This window comes from Mollisia scopiformis (assembly GCF_001500285.1).
Source record: "Mollisia scopiformis unplaced genomic scaffold LY89scaffold_22, whole genome shotgun sequence".
Classification (NCBI taxonomy): domain Eukaryota; kingdom Fungi; phylum Ascomycota; class Leotiomycetes; order Helotiales; family Mollisiaceae; genus Mollisia; species Mollisia scopiformis.
In genome coordinates this window covers 505,816-524,230 of record NW_017263602.1, presented here as the reverse complement: position 1 = coordinate 524,230, position 18,415 = coordinate 505,816, and the positions used below count along the sequence as shown (strand labels likewise).

Genomic DNA, 18,415 nt, shown 5'->3' with positions numbered 1-18,415 from the left:
CCGGTTTTTTAGATGACAAACATCGCTGTAGAAAGAATAGAAGTTAGGTACCTTGAGGTGAAAGAAGATAACCTCTCATCCAAAGTAGTCTGATTGTTATTCTCTGTTATTGAGAAAGAATTGGAGAGTGATCCATATCAAAGATTTTATCTAAAGTGAGGTGAGGCTTAAAGGTGAAGTTTCGCCCCTCACCCCCTGCATTTTAAGCGAGAGATCTCCTGCAACGGTACTAAAATCTCCCAGATTCCGAGAGGCTTCGCCAACGAGCAATCGCATCAACAACCCCATTCAGGAGCGCGAAAATATTCAATCTTCCATCGAAAAAACCTCTTTAGTGTTGTCGCGCAACTATACTAGACTCATATCACCCCTTATTTATCCCCATCAACCCCTCAATCAGCGAAAATGGGCCTGCCGTGAGTGAACCAGCCCCCTCCTATCTATGATTTTTATCATCCAGTACTGATCAAAGAGCAGTTTATTCATCACTCCTGTAGAGCCTGAGGTTGCTGCGAAGCCCGAAAAGGCCACAGCAGGTCCGCGATCTTCAATCCGCCGGCAACGTACGATTCGAGGCCCTCACTCGCGCCCGTCAGCAGAGATTCGAAGAAGACGGATGCTTGGTATGCTCGCTGATGCAGAGCCCGAAGATTTTGAACCATCGGAAAACCGACAACGAGTTCCAACTTCTGACCGAACCGGCGAACTTGATGGGCGCTCGATGTTTGAACAAGAGCGCATGAGATTACGTGACACGCTCAGCTTTGAGCGTCAGCATCGGCCCAGCAATGAGATCGATGGCCTATTCATGCCTCCAGTCCCGGAATCGCGTGATTATTCCGGCACTGAAGAAAGGCAGAGAGAGATTCTGCGACTGAGGGCTATACGACAAGATCTGCGGAGAGTAGCCAGGAGACGTCCAGCCCCTACGCCGCCATATACGGACACAGATCTCAACTTCATGGCTCGCAATGGCCCTGGAATCGATTCACCACGTCCCTCTTCACTAACACCTGCTCGATCACCATCCCATCCTTCTGTTGGCGAGGCAGATGTATCACCACCCAGGCGCCCACTCGAGGACTCTGATTTTAGTTTCACTGTGCGAGGTCCTCCATATGCCGAGGTAAGATACTGTATTTTAATAAGACCTGAGGATTGCGGTCTCTCCAGTCGCTGCAAGACTTACTCTTGTTTCTCAATGCCTACTGCAATATTGGCTAACTTTCTTCAAGCGAGCAGCACGATCAACCCTCTCGGAACGAGTACAAGCATTTAATCGAGTGTCCAGCAATATGGAGCGGTCCAGGCGAATTATCCGCCAAGCGCGATTAGATGGACTTGGGGACAGAGATCGAAGCCTTAGCCCTGAGAATGGTGCCGCTTGGGATACCCTCCTTACGAGCATTACACCGGATCCACAACCACCCAGCGCTGGGTCATCATTTGCATCTGCCTCTGCAGCAGCCGCAGCATCTTCATCCGGATCTGGACCAACCTCGGCGAGCACGTCTATGACTAGTGTAGATAGGAGTGGCGATTCGACGGCCCTTCGTGATTGTGATATATCGGACTCTGGGTCGAATACGGATGAGGAAGACGAAGATATCTATGAGCTCCATGATTTCAACCGAATGCGAGGCGATCGTTTTTGGACATATGCAGATGTGGTCACTTCTAGAGCAGACCGCGCTGCACGAAATGGCGGCACAGATACAGAGCATCTTGGTGGCATGCATCGCATCATATCAAGATTGGCTTCTAGAGACGAGATACCAGAGGAATGGTGGGCTTCTGCAGGACTAAGTCGCAACCTACGTCGAGAACCTACGACCTAATTCCATCTGAATAAATAACGACCGCACGGATTTCTTATAGGGGGATGATACCATTTGTACCATACTTGTTTTCACTAGTACTACTTTCAAAAGTCCGGAACTTGCTGGGATACCGACATCTGCACTGGCGTTGGGAATCTGGGAAAGTTTTCTTGCGGTGATTTCGACAAGGACAGCATTTCAATTGAACATATTGCGTGTTTCCCATTCATCAAATAGCTCAGCAGATCTTAAGTGGCTTTTATGATCGATATGGCATTAGTGACAAGATAATGTGAAGAGAATCAGGGGACATTGCTGACGGGAAGGAAACCGCTACGGATGTGGAAACGCGTTGAGAAGCTCTTCTGACAGTGAGACACGCTCGTATAGTTCAAAGTCTACTGATTGGTAGCAGACAATAGAATGAACCAAGAAAACAAACGGTGAAACATAATTGTCGAGATCCTCGGAGGTCCAATGATCTTTCTCGTTTGGCGTTGCGCATCTCAGCCTTACTGCAGGTCGCGAATCCCAGTAACGCTCCACGCTCGTTTGCTACGCTATTTTGTCATTGCCAATTTCTCTTAACAATCCACGAATACTTTTCTCAGGGAACATTGATACCGAAGACTTCAGCATAGGATGTGGCATGCCATCTGTCAATCTAAGCTGCCATCAACGCCCAGGAAGTGATTTGCGCTCCGACTCGCCTGGCACAACCAGACTAGGATCCGCCTTATACGCAACCTTGACCATAACTCACGTAACCCCGCGATACCGCGACTTGAAACCGGGACCTTGTCCACGAACGCGAGCATTCATGGTTGGGATGAGATCCTCCATCTGCCAGAGCATTCGACCTCCTCTCTGCCTCCTTTGAAACCCTTTCCTAGGCCTCGACTTCGGCCATGGTCTCCCATACTCAATCGTCGTCGGACCGGCAAGCGAATGGCAGATCAGGGGCTGGGAACGGACATGGAAAGACGGAGAGGACTCCAGGGACGCCGAGGAAAGATGGCGGAGCGGGGAAGGAGAAAGCAGTGCAAGATCCAGGTCTCAAGGACTACGTAGGTCTTTATGCCGAGGAAGAATAATCAACTTGCTTATACATGGGATAGCGTCTAGGAGAATGCCTTGGAAAAGGTGCTTTTGGGTCCGTCTACAAAGCCTTCAATTGGGGAACAGGAGAGGCTGTTGCTGTGAAGCAGATCAAGCTTGGAGATCTCCCCAAGAGCGAGTTGCGAAATATTGAGGTACGAGAAACCACGAAACATCTAAGCTGTGGCTAACATATTATAACCAGGCCGAAATCGACCTACTAAAGAACCTTAATGTGAGTTCTTCAAGCGAGTGGTGGCATATAAACGGTTCGCTGACATGCATTAGCATGATAATATTGTCAAATACCTGGGTTTCGTTAAGTCGTCAGACTGCCTAAACATAATATTGGAGTAAGCTTTGGCAGAGCCATCCAAATCAGAACCTCTGCTCACACTATTCAGGTACTGTGAGAATGGATCGTTGCATTCGATATGCAAAAGCTATGGCAAATTCCCTGAGAATCTGGTCGGAGTTTACATGGGCCAAATCCTTCTAGGACTGCAGTATCTCCACGATCAAGGTGTCATTCATCGAGACATCAAGGGAGCGAACATTCTCACGACAAAAGATGGCAAAGTCAAGCTTGCAGACTTTGGGGTTTCAACAAGTACGCTGTCTGGGGCTGACAAGGAAGCCCAAGTTGTGGGAACGCCATATTGGATGGCTCCCGAAATTATTCAGTTATCGGGAGCCACACCTGCCTCTGATATCTGGAGTTTGGGATGCACAGTCATCGAGCTCTTGGAAGGAAGGCCGCCATATCATAAACTTGCACCTATGCCAGCACTCTTTGCTATTGTCAATGACGACCATCCCCCATTGCCGGAAGGTGTTTCGCCTGTAAGTTTAAACGAAAACTTCGCATTATTCGAATTTTCACTAATGTTTTGTAGGCTGCTCGTGACTTTCTCATGCAATGCTTTCAGAAAGACCCTAATCTGAGAGTGTCGGCCCGAAAACTACTGAAACATGCTTGGATCGTTGGGTCAAGACGGAGTGATGCTCCCGTGGCGAAACCACCTGCAAATTTTAATGAAGCTGTTGAAGAAGTCAAACAATGGAACGAAGCACTAAAGTCTCCGACAGGAGCGGGATCGTTTCGTGCGTCCACGAGGTCCAATGCCGCAAGCCCTATGCCACCAAGAAGAGATCCACCGCTTCGAGATCCTCATAGTGACCAAAAGCCGACAACACTAATCACTCCTGCCAAAGGACCTCTTCAACTTGCTAAGCCAAAAAATCAAGCAGAAGCATTTCGATCTCCAGAAACCACAGGTATGCGAAATTGGAAGCTTCGAAGGTTATGAATAATATTGACTATCTACAGAAAATGACAATTGGGATGATGACTTTGCATCTTCTATCTCTCCCAGCGCGCTTCACCTTCCTCAGTTCAAGCCTCATGACAACTTTGGGGGCATGCTGTCGTCTGACCGCCTGAAAGCTTTTGCATCGTTTGAAGTACCTAACGATGAAAATGACAATTGGGACAATAACTTCGAGGGTGATTTAGTAACCATCAAAGGACCGCGCAAGAGTATAGAGCCAGACAGTCATGAGCTTGAAACGATTCGACCTTACAAGGTTAAGCCCACCATTGTCACTCAAAACAATAAGCCGGCTGTGGCAGTAAAACCTTCTTCGAGGAAGACATCGAGAAGTGAGCCGCCTAGGCCGAAATCTCCTGTCAAAGCTCAGGTAGGAGCTAAAGCAGGACCTAAATTTGTTTTACCTGCAAGACCAGCAGCGATGTACCGCGAGCAGTCTGTCGAAGATTACTCGGATTTGTTTGTCGACAATGACAGCATTTTCGACAGACGGCTGAGCATTATCAAGGTGAATTCAAACCTGCTACTTTGTATCGCGACTAACTTGAGACAGGATGATGCTCTTTCCCCAAAATTATTCCACCCTTCGGATCTTACAAGCTTGCCACGCTCAGCCCAGTCTCCCGTTGCACTCAATGGTAGCATGAGGAGAAAGACTGTTCCTCAATCTGAAGATAAAGCCATGCGGCGGACAAGATCATCCGTAGAAATTCAACGCTACGCTGAAGATGAGGACGATGAGGACTTTTCTGATATCTTCGGAAAGGACGGTACCATTGTAGAAAAGGACGAAAGCGATCGAGGCTCTGAAGATGGTGTCGGAGCCTTAATGCTGCATTCGAAACTCTCTAACAATTCATGGCTTGGCGATGAAGATGATGAGGACGATCCATTCGCCTCATTGGAGCAGGGTTTTGATGAGATGGATCTGCAAGCCAACATTGCTCGTGACAAGCATGCTAGATTATGTACTTTAGTCGAAGGCTTGGTGAGCTCGTTGAAGGTAACAGAGGAGCATGACCTTATTGAGGATGTCTCTGAGCAACTAGTAAGTTTTCCCCTGCTTTTCATTAAGACTAGTACTAACAAATTGAAGCTCGATGTTCTGTATGAGTCAGAAGATGCGAAGAGTCTCATCATTAGCGCACATGGAATGCTTCCCATCCTTGAGATCCTTGAGCCCTGTACTGTCAAAAGTCGGCAACCAATGATCTTGCGACTCTTGAAGGTAGTCAACACAGTATGTATTTCTTTCTCCTACAGCAAAATATCTGCTGACACTGGTAGATCATTCTCAATGACGTTGAAATCCAAGAGAATTTATGTTTCGTTGGAGGAATTCCAATCATCACGAAGTTTGCGGCAAGGCAGTACTCCAACGACATTCGTCTAGAAGCAGCTGCATTTGTCAGACAGATGTACCAAACATCAACATTGACCCTTCAGATGTTTGTGAGTGCCGGTGGTCTCAATGTCCTTGTCGAATTTCTTGACGAGGACTATGATGAAGCTAGAGACTTGGTTTTGATTGGTGTTAATGGGATCTGGAATGTTTTCGAGCTTCAGGTAATTGCTACCCTTTACCTACTCTATCTCATGAATACTGACAACATCTTAGGGACCAACACCAAAGAATGACTTCTGTCGTATATTCTCTAGAAGCAAGATTCTGTCCCCTCTCGCCCTCGTCTTGGATCGTGTACTTGATGAGGAAGATGAGCTTTCCGAACTCATTGAAGGACGTATTGTAAACATATTCTACCTTTTTTCACAAGCTGAGAATTATGTCAAAGAAGTCGTGGCGGATCGTGTTGTACTCAAACGTACGATTCTCTACTTAAATGCTATATTATATGCTAACCTAATTCAGGTGTCCTCAAAGACCTTCGGCGGATGACTCCAGCACATCAAATCACGATGTTGAAATTCATCAAGAATCTGTCCATGTTGTCGACCACTCTTGATAGCCTACATGCTGCCAATGCCATCGAGCTTCTGATCGATCTCCTTGGATCAAGTATGAAGAAGGACGCCAATCACTTCCGCGAGATTTCCAACCAAGTTCTGAACACCATGTATAATTTGTGCAGGTTGAGCAAAGTACGCCAAGAAGATGCTGCTATCAATGGCATCATACCATTGTTGCAGAAGATCATGAAGACAAAGAGACCTCCAAAGGAATTCGCTTTGCCGATTCTTTGTGATATGGCCCATTCTGGAAAAGTGGGACGAAAGTACTTATGGCAAAATAAGGGACTGCAATTCTACGTCTCACTGTTGGAGGACCAGTACTGGCAGGTCACCGCGTTGGATGCCATATTCATTTGGTAAGCTGGCAAAACTTCATCTTTACTACACGTTACTAATTTCGCTTGTAGGCTTCAGGAGGAGACTGCTAAAGTTGAGAAGTGCTTGTTGGAAGGCAACTTCACCGAAGCCATCGTCAAGTGCTTTAACGCACATAAAGCCAGTGCATTCGATTATAACCTACTCGAACCCCTACAAAAGCTCTTGCGGCTAAGCTCGCCAGTTGCAGCTTCCCTTGCTCGACCTGATCTCTTTTCGGGTATTCTCCAGAAACTCAATCATAAGAAAGCTGTAGTGCGATTGAATCTGCTGCGTATCGTTCGTAGCATATGCGATCCTAGCGACGAAGAAGCTGGTAGCATCCAGTCTCATCCTCTCTTCGACGAAGTTCAACGTCTAGCTGAGAACGACAACGCCGTTCTGGTCAGAAACATGGCAAGTGAGCTCGTGAAAGCCAACTTGGACACCAACTCCGAAACCAGCAGCGGAGGACGATCTCGGCCAGGCCAAGTCAGACGTACCTTCACGCCTCCATCCTTACAACATAGCATGACAGCACCAATGACACCCACACATGCCAACCGAGTCTCGCAGTCTTCGGCATTCATAGATGGCAGCGTTACGCCCCGTCGGCTAGCAGCTGGATCCAATGGAAGTGATATAGTATATAGGCCAAGAAGCAGAGATGGATCGCAAATTCAAATGACACGCAGAACCAGTGGGGAAGTTATTGGTGGCTCATCATTGAGCAAAAGTAGATTACCGCGAACTTCAATGCTCCGGGGATCTAGATCATCACTGGCTGCTATGTCAGTAAGCGATGATTCGACAGCAAGAAGAGAGAACGGTGTAAGGTTAAGAGAGCAGTCGCGATCGGTTGCTGCTTCGCCAGCTCAATCATCAGGAGGTACAGCGCCACAGCTGAACTCGAAACGAAGGACGAGACCGCCGAGTGGGGATATCAAATGGTCGTAGAGATTTACGTGGGCGATGAGATGACAGAGAAAGGATGGACAGCCGCATTTTCCTTGAGTAGTTAACTGCATGCATTGGGCGGAGTCAAAAGTGTGGTTTGTGGGTGCATAGCTCGCTGGCGTTGCATAGGCATTGATATATGTATCGATCTTTGATCGAGGGTGGGTGGGTGTTGGAGAGGAGAAAGTAACAGCATAGGCGTACAATGGAATGATACATTGTGATATTACTTATGTCTCTTCGAATCTCCGTTATGCTGCGTGATCTTGGATGCTGTGCCAGCCCACTGCGATCTGCACCTAGGTACAGTTCAGGTATAGGCACTCACTCAGTTGTTCTGCACGTGATGCTCGATTGTGCGATCCTTTCGGTGCTCTTGCCTAATAGGGTTTATCTGATCGCCATCCAACATATGGAAGACTTCTCCACCTCCTCAATCTCTCAATCAAAATGGCAACGTCAAACATTTCCATCTCACTAGCCACAGAAGATGATGCCCAAGCCCTAGCATCCGTCATGACAGCAGCTTTCGCGGCCAGTGATGCCGCTTACCCACTCATCTGGGGCTCCGCAGAAGAAGGAACGCATGATGCGATCTCAGTGAAAGGATTATTCACCCCTGTCCAGAAAGAAGGCAGGATCACATTCAAAGCCGTGGACGATGTGAGTGGAAAATTAGTGGGCTTCGCGACGTGGAATATGCCGAAAGAAAAACCTGTCGTTCCACCGCAGGCAGCAGAGAAGATGGGTGGACTGCCTCCTTTGCCTGGTGTGAATTTGGAGTTGTGGGGAGCGAAGGTGGCCGGTCCGAGGAAGTTTTATGATAGGGATTTTGATGTTTATCAGGATATTTGTATGTTGCCGTTTCTTTTTGCTTCTGTTTGAAGGGGAGATGATTGTTGATGTGGATGCAAGTGCTGTCTTTTTTCTTCGTGCAACCGGATTATCAGCGTCGAGGTATCGGTTCTAGTCTATTGGAATGGGGGAAGAAGAAAGGTGATGAGGTGCAGGGGAAGATATGGCTTACTAGTACCCCGCAAGCTCGGGTTGCGTATGAGAAGAATGGGTGGAAGGTTGTGGAAAGCCATGAGATTGATTTGAGCAAGTATGGTGGTGAGGGATCCTACGTTCGTTTCTGGATGTTAAAATCACCAGTATAAGTCTGGTTCGTGTTGTAGGTGGGCAATTAGAGAGGAGCTATGCGTGCCCTTTACGGAGTCCAGTCCGAGACGACAGACAATCATCTAATTTGCGGATGATGCGCGAGAACGAGTGACGGTGACATCTTGTGGCGATGTAGAATCTCAATTTCACATTTCTTGATGGGCCTGGAGAGACAAGAAGCACTACTTTATTGAGATAGACAGTGCAATTGTGGACAGTTTTGGTATCATGTGTCTATTCAATTCAAATTCATGCAAACAATCTATCTACGTCCAGTCCATCCTCGGATGTCTATACACCTCCGCTAGCTCAGCGACGTTCTCAGTGACAGCAGTCGAAAGTTCCTGCAACTGGATTGACTCAGCTCGCGCGGCTTGTCTTCTATCAATTTCTGCCCATTCGCCTCTCAAGTACTCCTGGGCTTTCTTGGCATCTTCAGGAGAAATTGCTCTTCTCAATCGAGCGGAACGTTCTGCCTCACGGCGATGAATGATGCTGCGAGTGTACTTGACTCCATGGTAGACAAGCAAGGTGACTACAACAATCAAGGCGACAACAGCGAAAGCGATGCCAGCGTTCTTATGTATGGGAGCTGGTATCTCAGGCTTGGTATGGATTGAAGCTGTTGACGTATTGCTATTGAAGTCTGGCGTCGGAATGGATAGATTTTGACTCAAAAAGGCAATCAGTTGTCCCCGTTCTAAACTCATTTAGCATTCCTCGTATCGTTCATGTAGGTGGGGCGAAAATACCAAAGTTGGGTAGAACAGATTCAAGATGAATAGTGAGCTTGTTCTCTGCGAGACTGAGAGCATCGGAAAGACCCTCGATGCTATTGGGACATTGTTGGACGGCCCACGAAAGTTTATCCTTCGTTGGGAAGGTATCAAGACCACTGGCTTGAGAATGGTAGATGTCATACTTGAGGGTTTGGAAGAAGTCCTTGCATGGCTCTGGGTCGGCATGGATTTGAATTCTTCCTGCGGGAAGAGTGATCGGTGCCATTGTGGTTGACTTTGAATCCGATGATAAGTTTGTGGGGGAATATTCAGTGAGAATGTTTGTTTGAATTGTGGGTGAAGTTGTTTTGGAGAGAGGAAAAGAGAAAGCTTTATGTGCTCTGCTATTTCATTATGGACTGCAGCAAAATTTGGCACGATCAGTCCAGAAGCTAATGAGCGGCCGAATTTAAATCTCGACCACGAGAAATTGGGTCACACCAGCAGAATATATTGAAAGCCGTTGTTATCCGTAGGGTACATCGACTTTGAAAAACGTCCCAAGCTCACCCGAAAGCTGCCCTTTCCTTCACTTGGTACTTCATGCAGCATTGAAGCACGATGGCAGCCCCTTTTATTTTTCGCTTAAGTAGCGCCACGTGATCACAGATGACTTAGAGGACATCAAATTTTGCATGCCATGAGCTTTGCCATGATCTGGTGGTATATTCATGAGCTCTTGACATCTTATTAAGATTCGAGAAACAATCTCCCAATGATCAAGATACGAAGACTTAGTACTCCTTCTTTGGAATAACTTTCAGTCCATTCTCTTTGTGTTCTAGGCTGAGGTATCCGCAGAGCCAAACCACTTCAGAGCTCTTGTTAAAACACTAGCATAGTGACAGAGGTACCTGCGGTTAGAAGGCATTATATACGACGTGCAACATGATTCTTGAATGCCTCTATAGCGGGTAGGTCGCAAGCTATCCGGAGAGCTGCAACCACTACCACTTCATAGCTCCTTCGAAAACGACCGGCATAAGAACGGATGTACCTGCGGCTGAAAGGCATTATGTACGATATGCAACAAGATTCCTGGATGCCTCTATAGAGGTTAGGGCGCAAGTTATCTGTAGAGCCGCAACCACTTCATAGCTCCTTCCAGAACGACTGGCGTGAGGACAGATGTACCCGCGGTTAAAAGGCATCATGTACGATGTGCAACAATATTCATGGATACCTTTATGGAGGTTAGTACCCAAATTCCCAAATTCCCGAAGGATGCCGTGGACTACAAGGGCCTAAGGGGGGGGGGGGGGTCTTGTTGGACCGAAGTGTGTCTTCAGCATATCTGGCTAGGATCGGACGGGACACACGGGTGCAAGTCAATATGGGGGACACCGAGGTAGGAACGAACTACCCACTCGATGTGGGCGAACTCCTAGCAAAAATACCGTGAGAATCAGCTGATTTCCTGCGGGGAGGAAAAAGTACGACATGCAACAGAACTTGACAACAGTAACTCAAGGAAGGCACGGTCTCTCTGTGAGGGAAACATAGCCAGTGTCAGCTGATTTCCTGTGGGGAACAAAAATTGCGAAGAGCAACAAAAGTCAAATTCAAACTCAAATTAGAGGCTAAAAGGAATGGGCAGTGTACACTTACAGAACGAGAAGGAGCCTTACGGCTACCCAACCTCGAACAATGGCATTGCTTTCGTGAGATATTGGATGGATAGGATAGCAAACTGCCACATGCTCTCAGGTCCTCACCCTGTCTTCCGAAGTATATTCACGTGATCTTCTCGGCATCATGAATGCAGTTCCTACGAGCTTCAGAGACTGACGTTTTGCCTTGCGGTTAACATCGGCATAATTTTACGATGTGCAACAAAAGTTCGAAGGGATGGAGAGAGACGTGGTCATAGCAGCTGGCATTGGTAGCGAGAGACTGGTTGAGAAGGCTAGGTACGGCATCCTCTTGAGGTGCTCTTGGCATTACCTGCGACGTGCAACAAGGATACCCAATCCAATATGAGAAAAGTCGTTTCGCTACCCTCGGTATCTTAAAGTAGAGCAACTCCTTCAGAAGCTGAGGCGGCGTTGCAGCTGCAAATGAGATGCATCTCGACGAACTTAGTCTATTGAAAGCTTGCCACTCCTATGAAATTCTGATCAACTAAGACATCGAGGACATCGGACTACTCTTGAATAAGACGAAACCTCTTTGAAATCTAACAGCAGGCCAAAAGGCCTCGAAGCAAGCTTTGAACCAACACGTACAATACATGTAAAATCAACCTATCTCCTCATCTTGCATTACCAGTCAGTCACTTCAGCAATCAAATAATACCAGCGGTCTTAGCCCTTGAACCCCATTGCCCAAGAACTTTGCTGCACGTCGAGCTTTAGGGCAGAGCGTTGTTTACCCTTATGGCTCTTCGCCTATTTCGTCCTCACTTTGCAAGGCTCTTGGAAGCGATATTTGACGAGTAGACGGACTCCTCGGTTATTTTGACGATGTGCAACAAAATATGAATGCTTGGATATACAAAAGTTTGTGCATAGAAGAAATATAATATTGTGTGAGGTATCTCTCAAATTGGACCAGGAGGAAATTTGCGCAATACCCGCAATTCGCGCGAATCGCGCGATTTGGGCAAATTGCGTTGTCCGCGCTGTCCGCGCTATAGGCGCTCGAAGTGTATTTTTTTTGGGATTGTTCGTTTATTCTCTCTATTGAGAGATCAGTCACGAAAAAATAATTAAGGCACAGTACAGCAGAGATATAAGACATCGCGAGCTTTCATATGACAGGCAATAATATATGACTGAGATAGCACAACGTTCAACAGCGTTCCTTGAGTTTGCAGAACACAAGCACAAATCAACACGAGTAGAAGATGAATACAAGAGGCTGGATCTTTATACATAATGTACAATATACCTACAAACATCCCGTCTAGTTCCCATCTACTTAGCTAAGAACTTTTGGAACGCTTTATGATCAATCGTAATGTTTCCCACGGCCTTCAACTTCTTCCTTCCCTCCTTCTGCTTCTCAAGTAGTTTCCTCCTTCGACTGATATCCGAGGCATGTAATTTGGCCAACACATCTTTCCTAAACGGCTTGATCGTTTCTCGTGCAACGATCCGCTTTCCTGCTGCTGCTTGGATGATAACCTCGAACATTTGTCTGTCGACGTGTTCTTTGAACTTCTTGACCCATTGTCTGCCGATACGGTCAACTTGAGATGTATGGACCACTCGAGCTACTGCATCGACTGGTTCTTTGTTGACGAGAAGTTGCATCTTGACGATGCTGCTGCGTCGAAAGCCGGCATCTTCGTAATCGAGACTTGCGTAGCCCTTTGTGGCCCCTTTCAGCTTGCCGAAGAAGTCGTCTACAAGTTGTGCTAGGGGTATATCGTATTTCAGGATGACTTGCGTGGCCGTGAAGAAGTTGAGCTCTTTTTGCTCGCCACGATTAGCTTCGCAGAGCTCGATGACTTTTCCGAGATATTCTTCTGGAAGAGTGATAGTTGCCGAGACATATGGTTCTTGGAGCTCTGCTATTCTTTGACTCAGGACATCTGTGTCGGGGAAGTTTGTAGGAGACTGAATGATCTCTTCTCTTCCGTCAGTCCAGAGCACTCTAAAAGGCACAGTTGGAGGTGTGATGATGATACTGGCTCCGTGTTCTTGTCGCAGCCTGTCCTCAAAGACAGAGCAATGTAACGTTCCAAGAAATCCAAGCCTCCACCCAGCTCCCAATGCTTCTGAAGCCTCTTTCTGAAGTGTTACACTTCTGTCGTTCAGCACAATCTGGTTGATTGAATCTTCCAGGTGTCCAAAATCACTTTGATCAACAGGAAATGCCGATACAAAGACCATCGATTTAGGCTCCTCGAAACCAGGATACGGCTCAACTAAATGCTCAGAGCCAACAGTGGTATACGTGTCTCCGCTCAATGCTTCTTGGCTCTTCTTCATACCAGGATTGAAGTAGATATACCCCACCTGCCCAGCTCTCAAACTACTTTGTGGCGTCTGATCAGGATACATAATCCCAACCTCACCTACGAAGTATTTCAAGCCCGTAGCAAACGACACCACTTGATCTCCTGCTTTTACCGTCCCATCAAATATCCTCACCAACAGAATAACTCCCTTATAATTATCATACCAAGAATCAACCAACAGTAACCTCAACGGCTTATTCAAGTCCCCAACTGGCGCCGGAACCTGTTTTATAACACCCGGAAGAATCTTCTCCACATACAGACCCGTCTTCGCAGAAACCAGCACCGCATTCTCAGGCTTCAACTCAAACGCAGTCTGCATCTGCTCTAACGCCCTCTCACTATCCGCACTGGGTAAATCAATCTTATTCACAACCGGCACCAAAACCAGTCCCTGCGAGAACGCCAAATAGAAATTCGCCACAGTCTGCGCCTGCACACCTTGACTCGCATCAACCAGCAACAGCGCTCCCCCACAACTCGCATAGCTCCTCGACACCTCGGCCCGGAAATCTACATGCCCGGGCGTGTCGACAAGATGCAGCAGGTAATCTTCGCCCTCGTAGTTGTAGAGCATTGAACATGTTTGCGCTTTTACGGTAATGCCGCGTTCGCGCTCCACGTCTAACTTGTCGAGGATCTGCTTGTTGCCTCCGGGTTGGATTGTGCCGGTGAGTTCGAGGAGGCGGTCGCTGAGGGTCGATTTCCCGTGGTCAACGTGGGCTACGATGCAGAAATTGCGGAATCGCTCGATGGGTATGGCTTTGATGCGCCTTTCGAGGTCGGAGACGGGTTTGCTAGGTTGGGCATGGCGAGCTAGGGAGGTTGTGAAGGCTCTGGTTGGGATTGAGGAGAGGAATTGAGAGGCATAGTGGCAGCGTAAGGAGCTAGGGAGCCGGAGGAGGGAGAGGGGACATCGCTGCATAGAGACGAGTCTGCTGGGAATTTCGAAGTGGTGGTCTGCTGCTTCTTCCCTAGCTTCTAGAAATTTGAAGCTTTGAATTTCTGGAGATTTAACCGTAGCCGATTATTGCTCGGTCAACACTAGTAAACAAAGCCGTATCGCATTCTGTCGCGACTTCAAACATTTCGACACAAGAACACTTCAACAGGAATCAAGCAAACAAGATGTCTGTCGAACGAGAGAAAGACAAATCGAAGGTCCATAAGCTACAGCTGAAAGGTACGTTCTCCGCCATGCAATTTTGAGCTTGCCTGACAACTTCACAGGATCATCCAGACTCGTCGCAGAATTCGTACGTCTCACGCTTCCTCTCAAGCAGCATTAATACTAATATCCACAGTTCAATTACTCCATAAACACCATCCTGTACTTGGCCTCCCTCTTTAATTCTCTACCCCACTAACAAACCCACCAGATTCCAACGAGGTGTCTACCCCGCCGAAGACTTCACCGCCGTGAAGAAATATGGCCTCACGATGCTCATCTCCTCCGACGACCAAGTCAAAGCCTACATCAAGAAAATCATGTCCCAGCTCGACAAATGGATGATCGGCGGCAAGATTTCGAAGCTCGTCGTCGTGATCACGAGCAAGGATACAGGAGAACATGTTGAGAGGTGGCAGTTTGACGTGCAGATCTTTAATAAGGGAGGCAAGAAGGGGAGCTCGAAACGGAGCGCTGATAAAGAGAACGCTGCGCCTGAGTATGTATCCTTATTCGAAGGAAGGGGAGGAACGTGTGCTGATGAGATGATAGGGATGCCGCGCCGACGCCGGAGAAGACCGATGCTGAGATTCAATCTGAGATCCAGTCTATCTTTCGACAAATTACGGCTTCGGTTACGTTCCTTCCGCAATTAGAAGGCGATTGTACGTTCAATGTCCTGGTCTACGCGGATGCAGACTCGGACGTGCCGATGGAGTGGTGCGACAGTGATGCGAAGGAGATCAAGAATGGAGAGAAGGTCCAATTGAGGAGTTTTAGTACTACGAATCACAAGGTTGATACACTGGTTAGCTACAGGGTGGTTTCGTAGGATGTCATAACAGGACTGGTTAGTGGGAAGGACTGGAGTTTGGGGTGGATTCTTGTTTATGTATCTGAAGTTTGTGTCAATACTGGAACGGCTTACAAATAGGAGGGCGTTATTGTATAAGTTGAGCTTGACAAGAGCGGATCAATTGTTTCCAACAAGCTGCTGGTATCATATACATACTATTCTTATCCACAAGTACCGAAACGCCTGTGCTATGATACAAGAGTCTCTATACAGTAATATTGTGCTACCGTGTAGCCGCTGCATCTAGTATTACATTGATGTCCAAAATGTCTTCCCAAAATCTTCTACTTTCAGGTCCACGCGAATTGCCTTCGCCGTCAACTCGCTCAGTCTCCAATCTCTATAAGCCCCGCTTTCCCTCCAATTCTTGTCCATGTTCCATGCGATCTGTAAACTTTCCTCAAATGAGTATCGAGGTGTGACTCTGAACTTGGTCATATGCAAATCCACGCTAAATCTCTGCCATAAAGTTTCGTAAAGCTTTTCAAACTCTTCATCTTTCACCTCGTAACCGACCTGCTTGTCTGAGGAGTCGGAATATACGTACGCAAAGGGTTTATAAACAGGGAGTAGATCCGGTGGGGTAGGCAATAGTTCGGATTTAATCAAGGGGAGCTGTAACATCTCTGCAGTATCGATTGAAGCAAGCCGAGGCCTGTTGACAAATTCTGAAATAGCAGGAGTAGGGTTCCAGCCATAATATGACCCAGAGACGACAGTGCCAGCATAGCATTCGAAGCGTAACTTTGGAGTATTGGGCATCCTCCAACCGGCACGCATACTGTGCAGAACATCATATCGCATACCATAAGACGTTTTTCCGGCAATACACGCATATTTCCATACAACTTTGGCCATGTTGTAATGCCGTTCTTGCCATGCCATGCGGAACAGAATGTCGTAGGTATCCTCATCCGGTTCGAGACCCCACTTTGCTGAGAAGTTCTGCAAGAACTCAATTGCACCACCCAGATTGTCAATCTGTTTGCAGTGGTTGAGAATAGTGTTTACGGAATATCCATCAGGTCGAATATACCGCGAATCCATGAGATGCAAAAAGTCCCAACACCGAGATATCAATCCTCTAGCTCCAAGCTCATTGAGAACACGATTGGCGCTGTCCAGACTGAGCCAGTTCCGGCCGTAGCGAGCATCCATATGCGAGACGAAGGTTGCTTGGTCCTGAAATGCGTCTAGTGACAGCTCGACTTCCGGTTTGATAAGTTGTTCACAGACAGCTTTCATCGTAGGCACATGCCGCAAAAGTCCCCCTCGTTTCATCTTAGTCGCAACATGCATTTTCAACTGGAAATCGGGTAGAGTCATCATAAATGCAGTCCAAGTCGCGCCATTGGGTACCAGCCCTCGCCGGAGCATCAAATGAAGGATGAAGTGAAAGTTGTGGAGATCTTCTTGTTTAGCAGCACCACGAAGCATGATATTGAAAGTTTCAGGTGAGAGTGGCATGCCTAGGAGCTCCATACGAACGAATAGCACGCGGACCTGATCAATCCGGTTGAATTTGACAAAGTATTGAAGAGCTTCGTGGCATGCCGCTCCGGTTATCGCAGCTTTGCGAGCCTCGTCTGGATCTCTGAACAGGCCGTGAAGAATAAGTCGAACTTCATCAAAGTACTGTTCCCGTGCCTCTTTTTCTAGCACACTTCTCGGAGGTTCGAAAGTTGTTACAGCCTTGACATAGTCTAAGAACGAATGTTTAGTCCAAACAGGCGGTTTGGGAATCTCTTCCGGCCGTGTTGAGCGGATTTTGCTATTGCTTCGAGGTATTGAAATAACGGGTCGTATGTTTACAGTTTCGAGCACACCAGCGGAACAGGATATTCTTGATTCGTCAAGAGAGACTCGAGGAGTGTCATTTGTGGTGATCTTCGCATCTGGGGCTAAACGAAGGACGTCGGCAAGAGTTCTGCTGATGGCAGATCTCGAACCTGATAAAACGAAAATCCCATCTTCATGCTTAGCACGGTAGCTAGGTCCTAGCTCAATAGAGCATCCATACTTGTCGCCAATAACCCGCATGTCATCGTCCAGGCCACACATGAAGAGTAGCTTTTCGCTTGGAGGTACAATGACTTGAATCTGCCTATCGAACCATTGTCCATGGTGAGGTGTGTTTCGGGTCAAGTCCCGGAGGATTACACGCCAGTCAGGGATCCAGTTGTTTGTGCTGAGCCTCCTATTCTCTTGATATTCTTCTCGTATATGATGAGCTGTTTGCTCTGAAATTCGCTTGCGTTCTGCAGCATGAAGAATGTTGCGAGCTCTGCTTTGAACATCGTCCAGTATCGAAGTAGCGGGTGGGGTGCAGACAGGTTCCTCTTTTGCAAAGCTGAGTTCAGCCAACAGAGCTTCGGATCCAGGGCTCTTCGTAGGATTCGAAAGTTGATTTCTGATAGCCAAAGGCTTATACTGCGCCGAGTCGATATTGGCGCGTTTCTTGACTGCTTTTGTGCGAAATTCGCCGGGAGGAGTTTTGGCAGAAGAACTCGAGTTGAGGGGATCTCTAGCATCGATCAGAGGATCTATCGAGGCGGAGTTTGAAGTGTAGATAGATGACTCTGTCGAATTCTCCGTCGAGGCATCCGTTGGCTTCTTGAAAGCTGCCGCTTGAGAAGCAGTTGATGAGCTTCTGGCCCATTGCGGATAGAGGAATAATAAAGGCTCCCTGGGAGTCGAGACTAGACTTGCAATGATTGCGGCCCTGCCTCGTATCGCGATACGGCTTCCCAGGGACATTCGCTGTGATGTGGCATTATTGTATGGGTGTTGTTTTCATATCGACTTGCATCCGAGAAAATATTTTTGACGTCGCGATCGGGAAGTCGCGACGATAAGGAGGCGTGCACGTGCTGCACGGAAAAGATACCTACCTAGGTAGGTATGAAATTCAATTTTCACTTCTAATAACATTAAGAACTTCATTTAATATGTT

The 18,415-nt window shown here is 47.4% G+C and overlaps 7 protein-coding genes across 7 annotated transcripts; 4 read left to right on the top strand and 3 right to left on the bottom strand.

The window, feature by feature from the left end:
• Positions 1 to 405: 405 nt before the first annotated feature.
• On the top strand, positions 406 to 1,838 carry LY89DRAFT_738622 (uncharacterized protein; the record flags this gene model as incomplete). Its single annotated transcript, XM_018220390.1, has 3 exons — positions 406 to 416; positions 478 to 1,126; positions 1,236 to 1,838. 3 exons carry the CDS (start codon positions 406 to 408, stop codon positions 1,836 to 1,838), a joined length of 1,263 nt encoding a protein of 420 aa, XP_018066351.1.
• A 445-nt stretch (positions 1,839 to 2,283) lies between these two features.
• Positions 2,284 to 7,562, top strand: LY89DRAFT_218994 (cell division control protein-like protein 15). Its single transcript, XM_018205924.1, has 13 exons — positions 2,284 to 2,887; positions 2,939 to 3,073; positions 3,124 to 3,153; positions 3,207 to 3,271; positions 3,323 to 3,761; positions 3,815 to 4,196; positions 4,249 to 4,757; positions 4,803 to 5,297; positions 5,346 to 5,489; positions 5,537 to 5,815; positions 5,868 to 6,072; positions 6,120 to 6,576; positions 6,628 to 7,562. Exons 1-13 carry the CDS (start codon positions 2,729 to 2,731, stop codon positions 7,529 to 7,531), a joined length of 4,203 nt encoding a protein of 1,400 aa, XP_018066350.1. The 5' UTR covers positions 2,284 to 2,728; the 3' UTR covers positions 7,532 to 7,562.
• Positions 7,563 to 7,937: 375 nt separating this feature from the next.
• On the top strand, positions 7,938 to 8,958 carry LY89DRAFT_688477 (uncharacterized protein). Its single transcript, XM_018215714.1, has 2 exons — positions 7,938 to 8,384; positions 8,447 to 8,958. The coding sequence occupies exons 1-2, from the start codon at positions 7,982 to 7,984 to the stop codon at positions 8,689 to 8,691; spliced, it is 648 nt and encodes a 215-aa protein (XP_018066349.1). The 5' UTR covers positions 7,938 to 7,981; the 3' UTR covers positions 8,692 to 8,958.
• Positions 8,959 to 8,961: 3 nt separating this feature from the next.
• Positions 8,962 to 9,700, bottom strand: LY89DRAFT_673788 (uncharacterized protein; the record flags this gene model as incomplete). Its single annotated transcript, XM_018213389.1, has 2 exons — positions 8,962 to 9,395; positions 9,448 to 9,700. The coding sequence occupies 2 exons, from the start codon at positions 9,698 to 9,700 to the stop codon at positions 8,962 to 8,964; spliced, it is 687 nt and encodes a 228-aa protein (XP_018066348.1).
• Positions 9,701 to 12,297: 2,597 nt separating this feature from the next.
• Positions 12,298 to 14,404, bottom strand: LY89DRAFT_688476 (GTP-binding protein-like protein GUF1). The gene has a single exon (XM_018215713.1). It carries the CDS (start codon positions 14,361 to 14,363, stop codon positions 12,390 to 12,392), a length of 1,974 nt encoding a protein of 657 aa, XP_018066347.1. The 5' UTR covers positions 14,364 to 14,404; the 3' UTR covers positions 12,298 to 12,389.
• A 121-nt stretch (positions 14,405 to 14,525) lies between these two features.
• LY89DRAFT_688475 (mitotic spindle assembly checkpoint protein MAD2) lies at positions 14,526 to 15,645 on the top strand. The gene is made up of 5 exons (XM_018215712.1): positions 14,526 to 14,621; positions 14,669 to 14,694; positions 14,743 to 14,768; positions 14,818 to 15,105; positions 15,159 to 15,645. Exons 1-5 carry the CDS (start codon positions 14,567 to 14,569, stop codon positions 15,436 to 15,438), a joined length of 675 nt encoding a protein of 224 aa, XP_018066346.1. The 5' UTR covers positions 14,526 to 14,566; the 3' UTR covers positions 15,439 to 15,645.
• On the bottom strand, positions 15,488 to 18,268 carry LY89DRAFT_218804 (uncharacterized protein). Its single transcript, XM_018205922.1, has one exon. The coding sequence runs from the start codon at positions 18,217 to 18,219 to the stop codon at positions 15,712 to 15,714; it is 2,508 nt and encodes an 835-aa protein (XP_018066345.1). The 5' UTR covers positions 18,220 to 18,268; the 3' UTR covers positions 15,488 to 15,711.
• Positions 18,269 to 18,415: the final 147 nt, after the last annotated feature.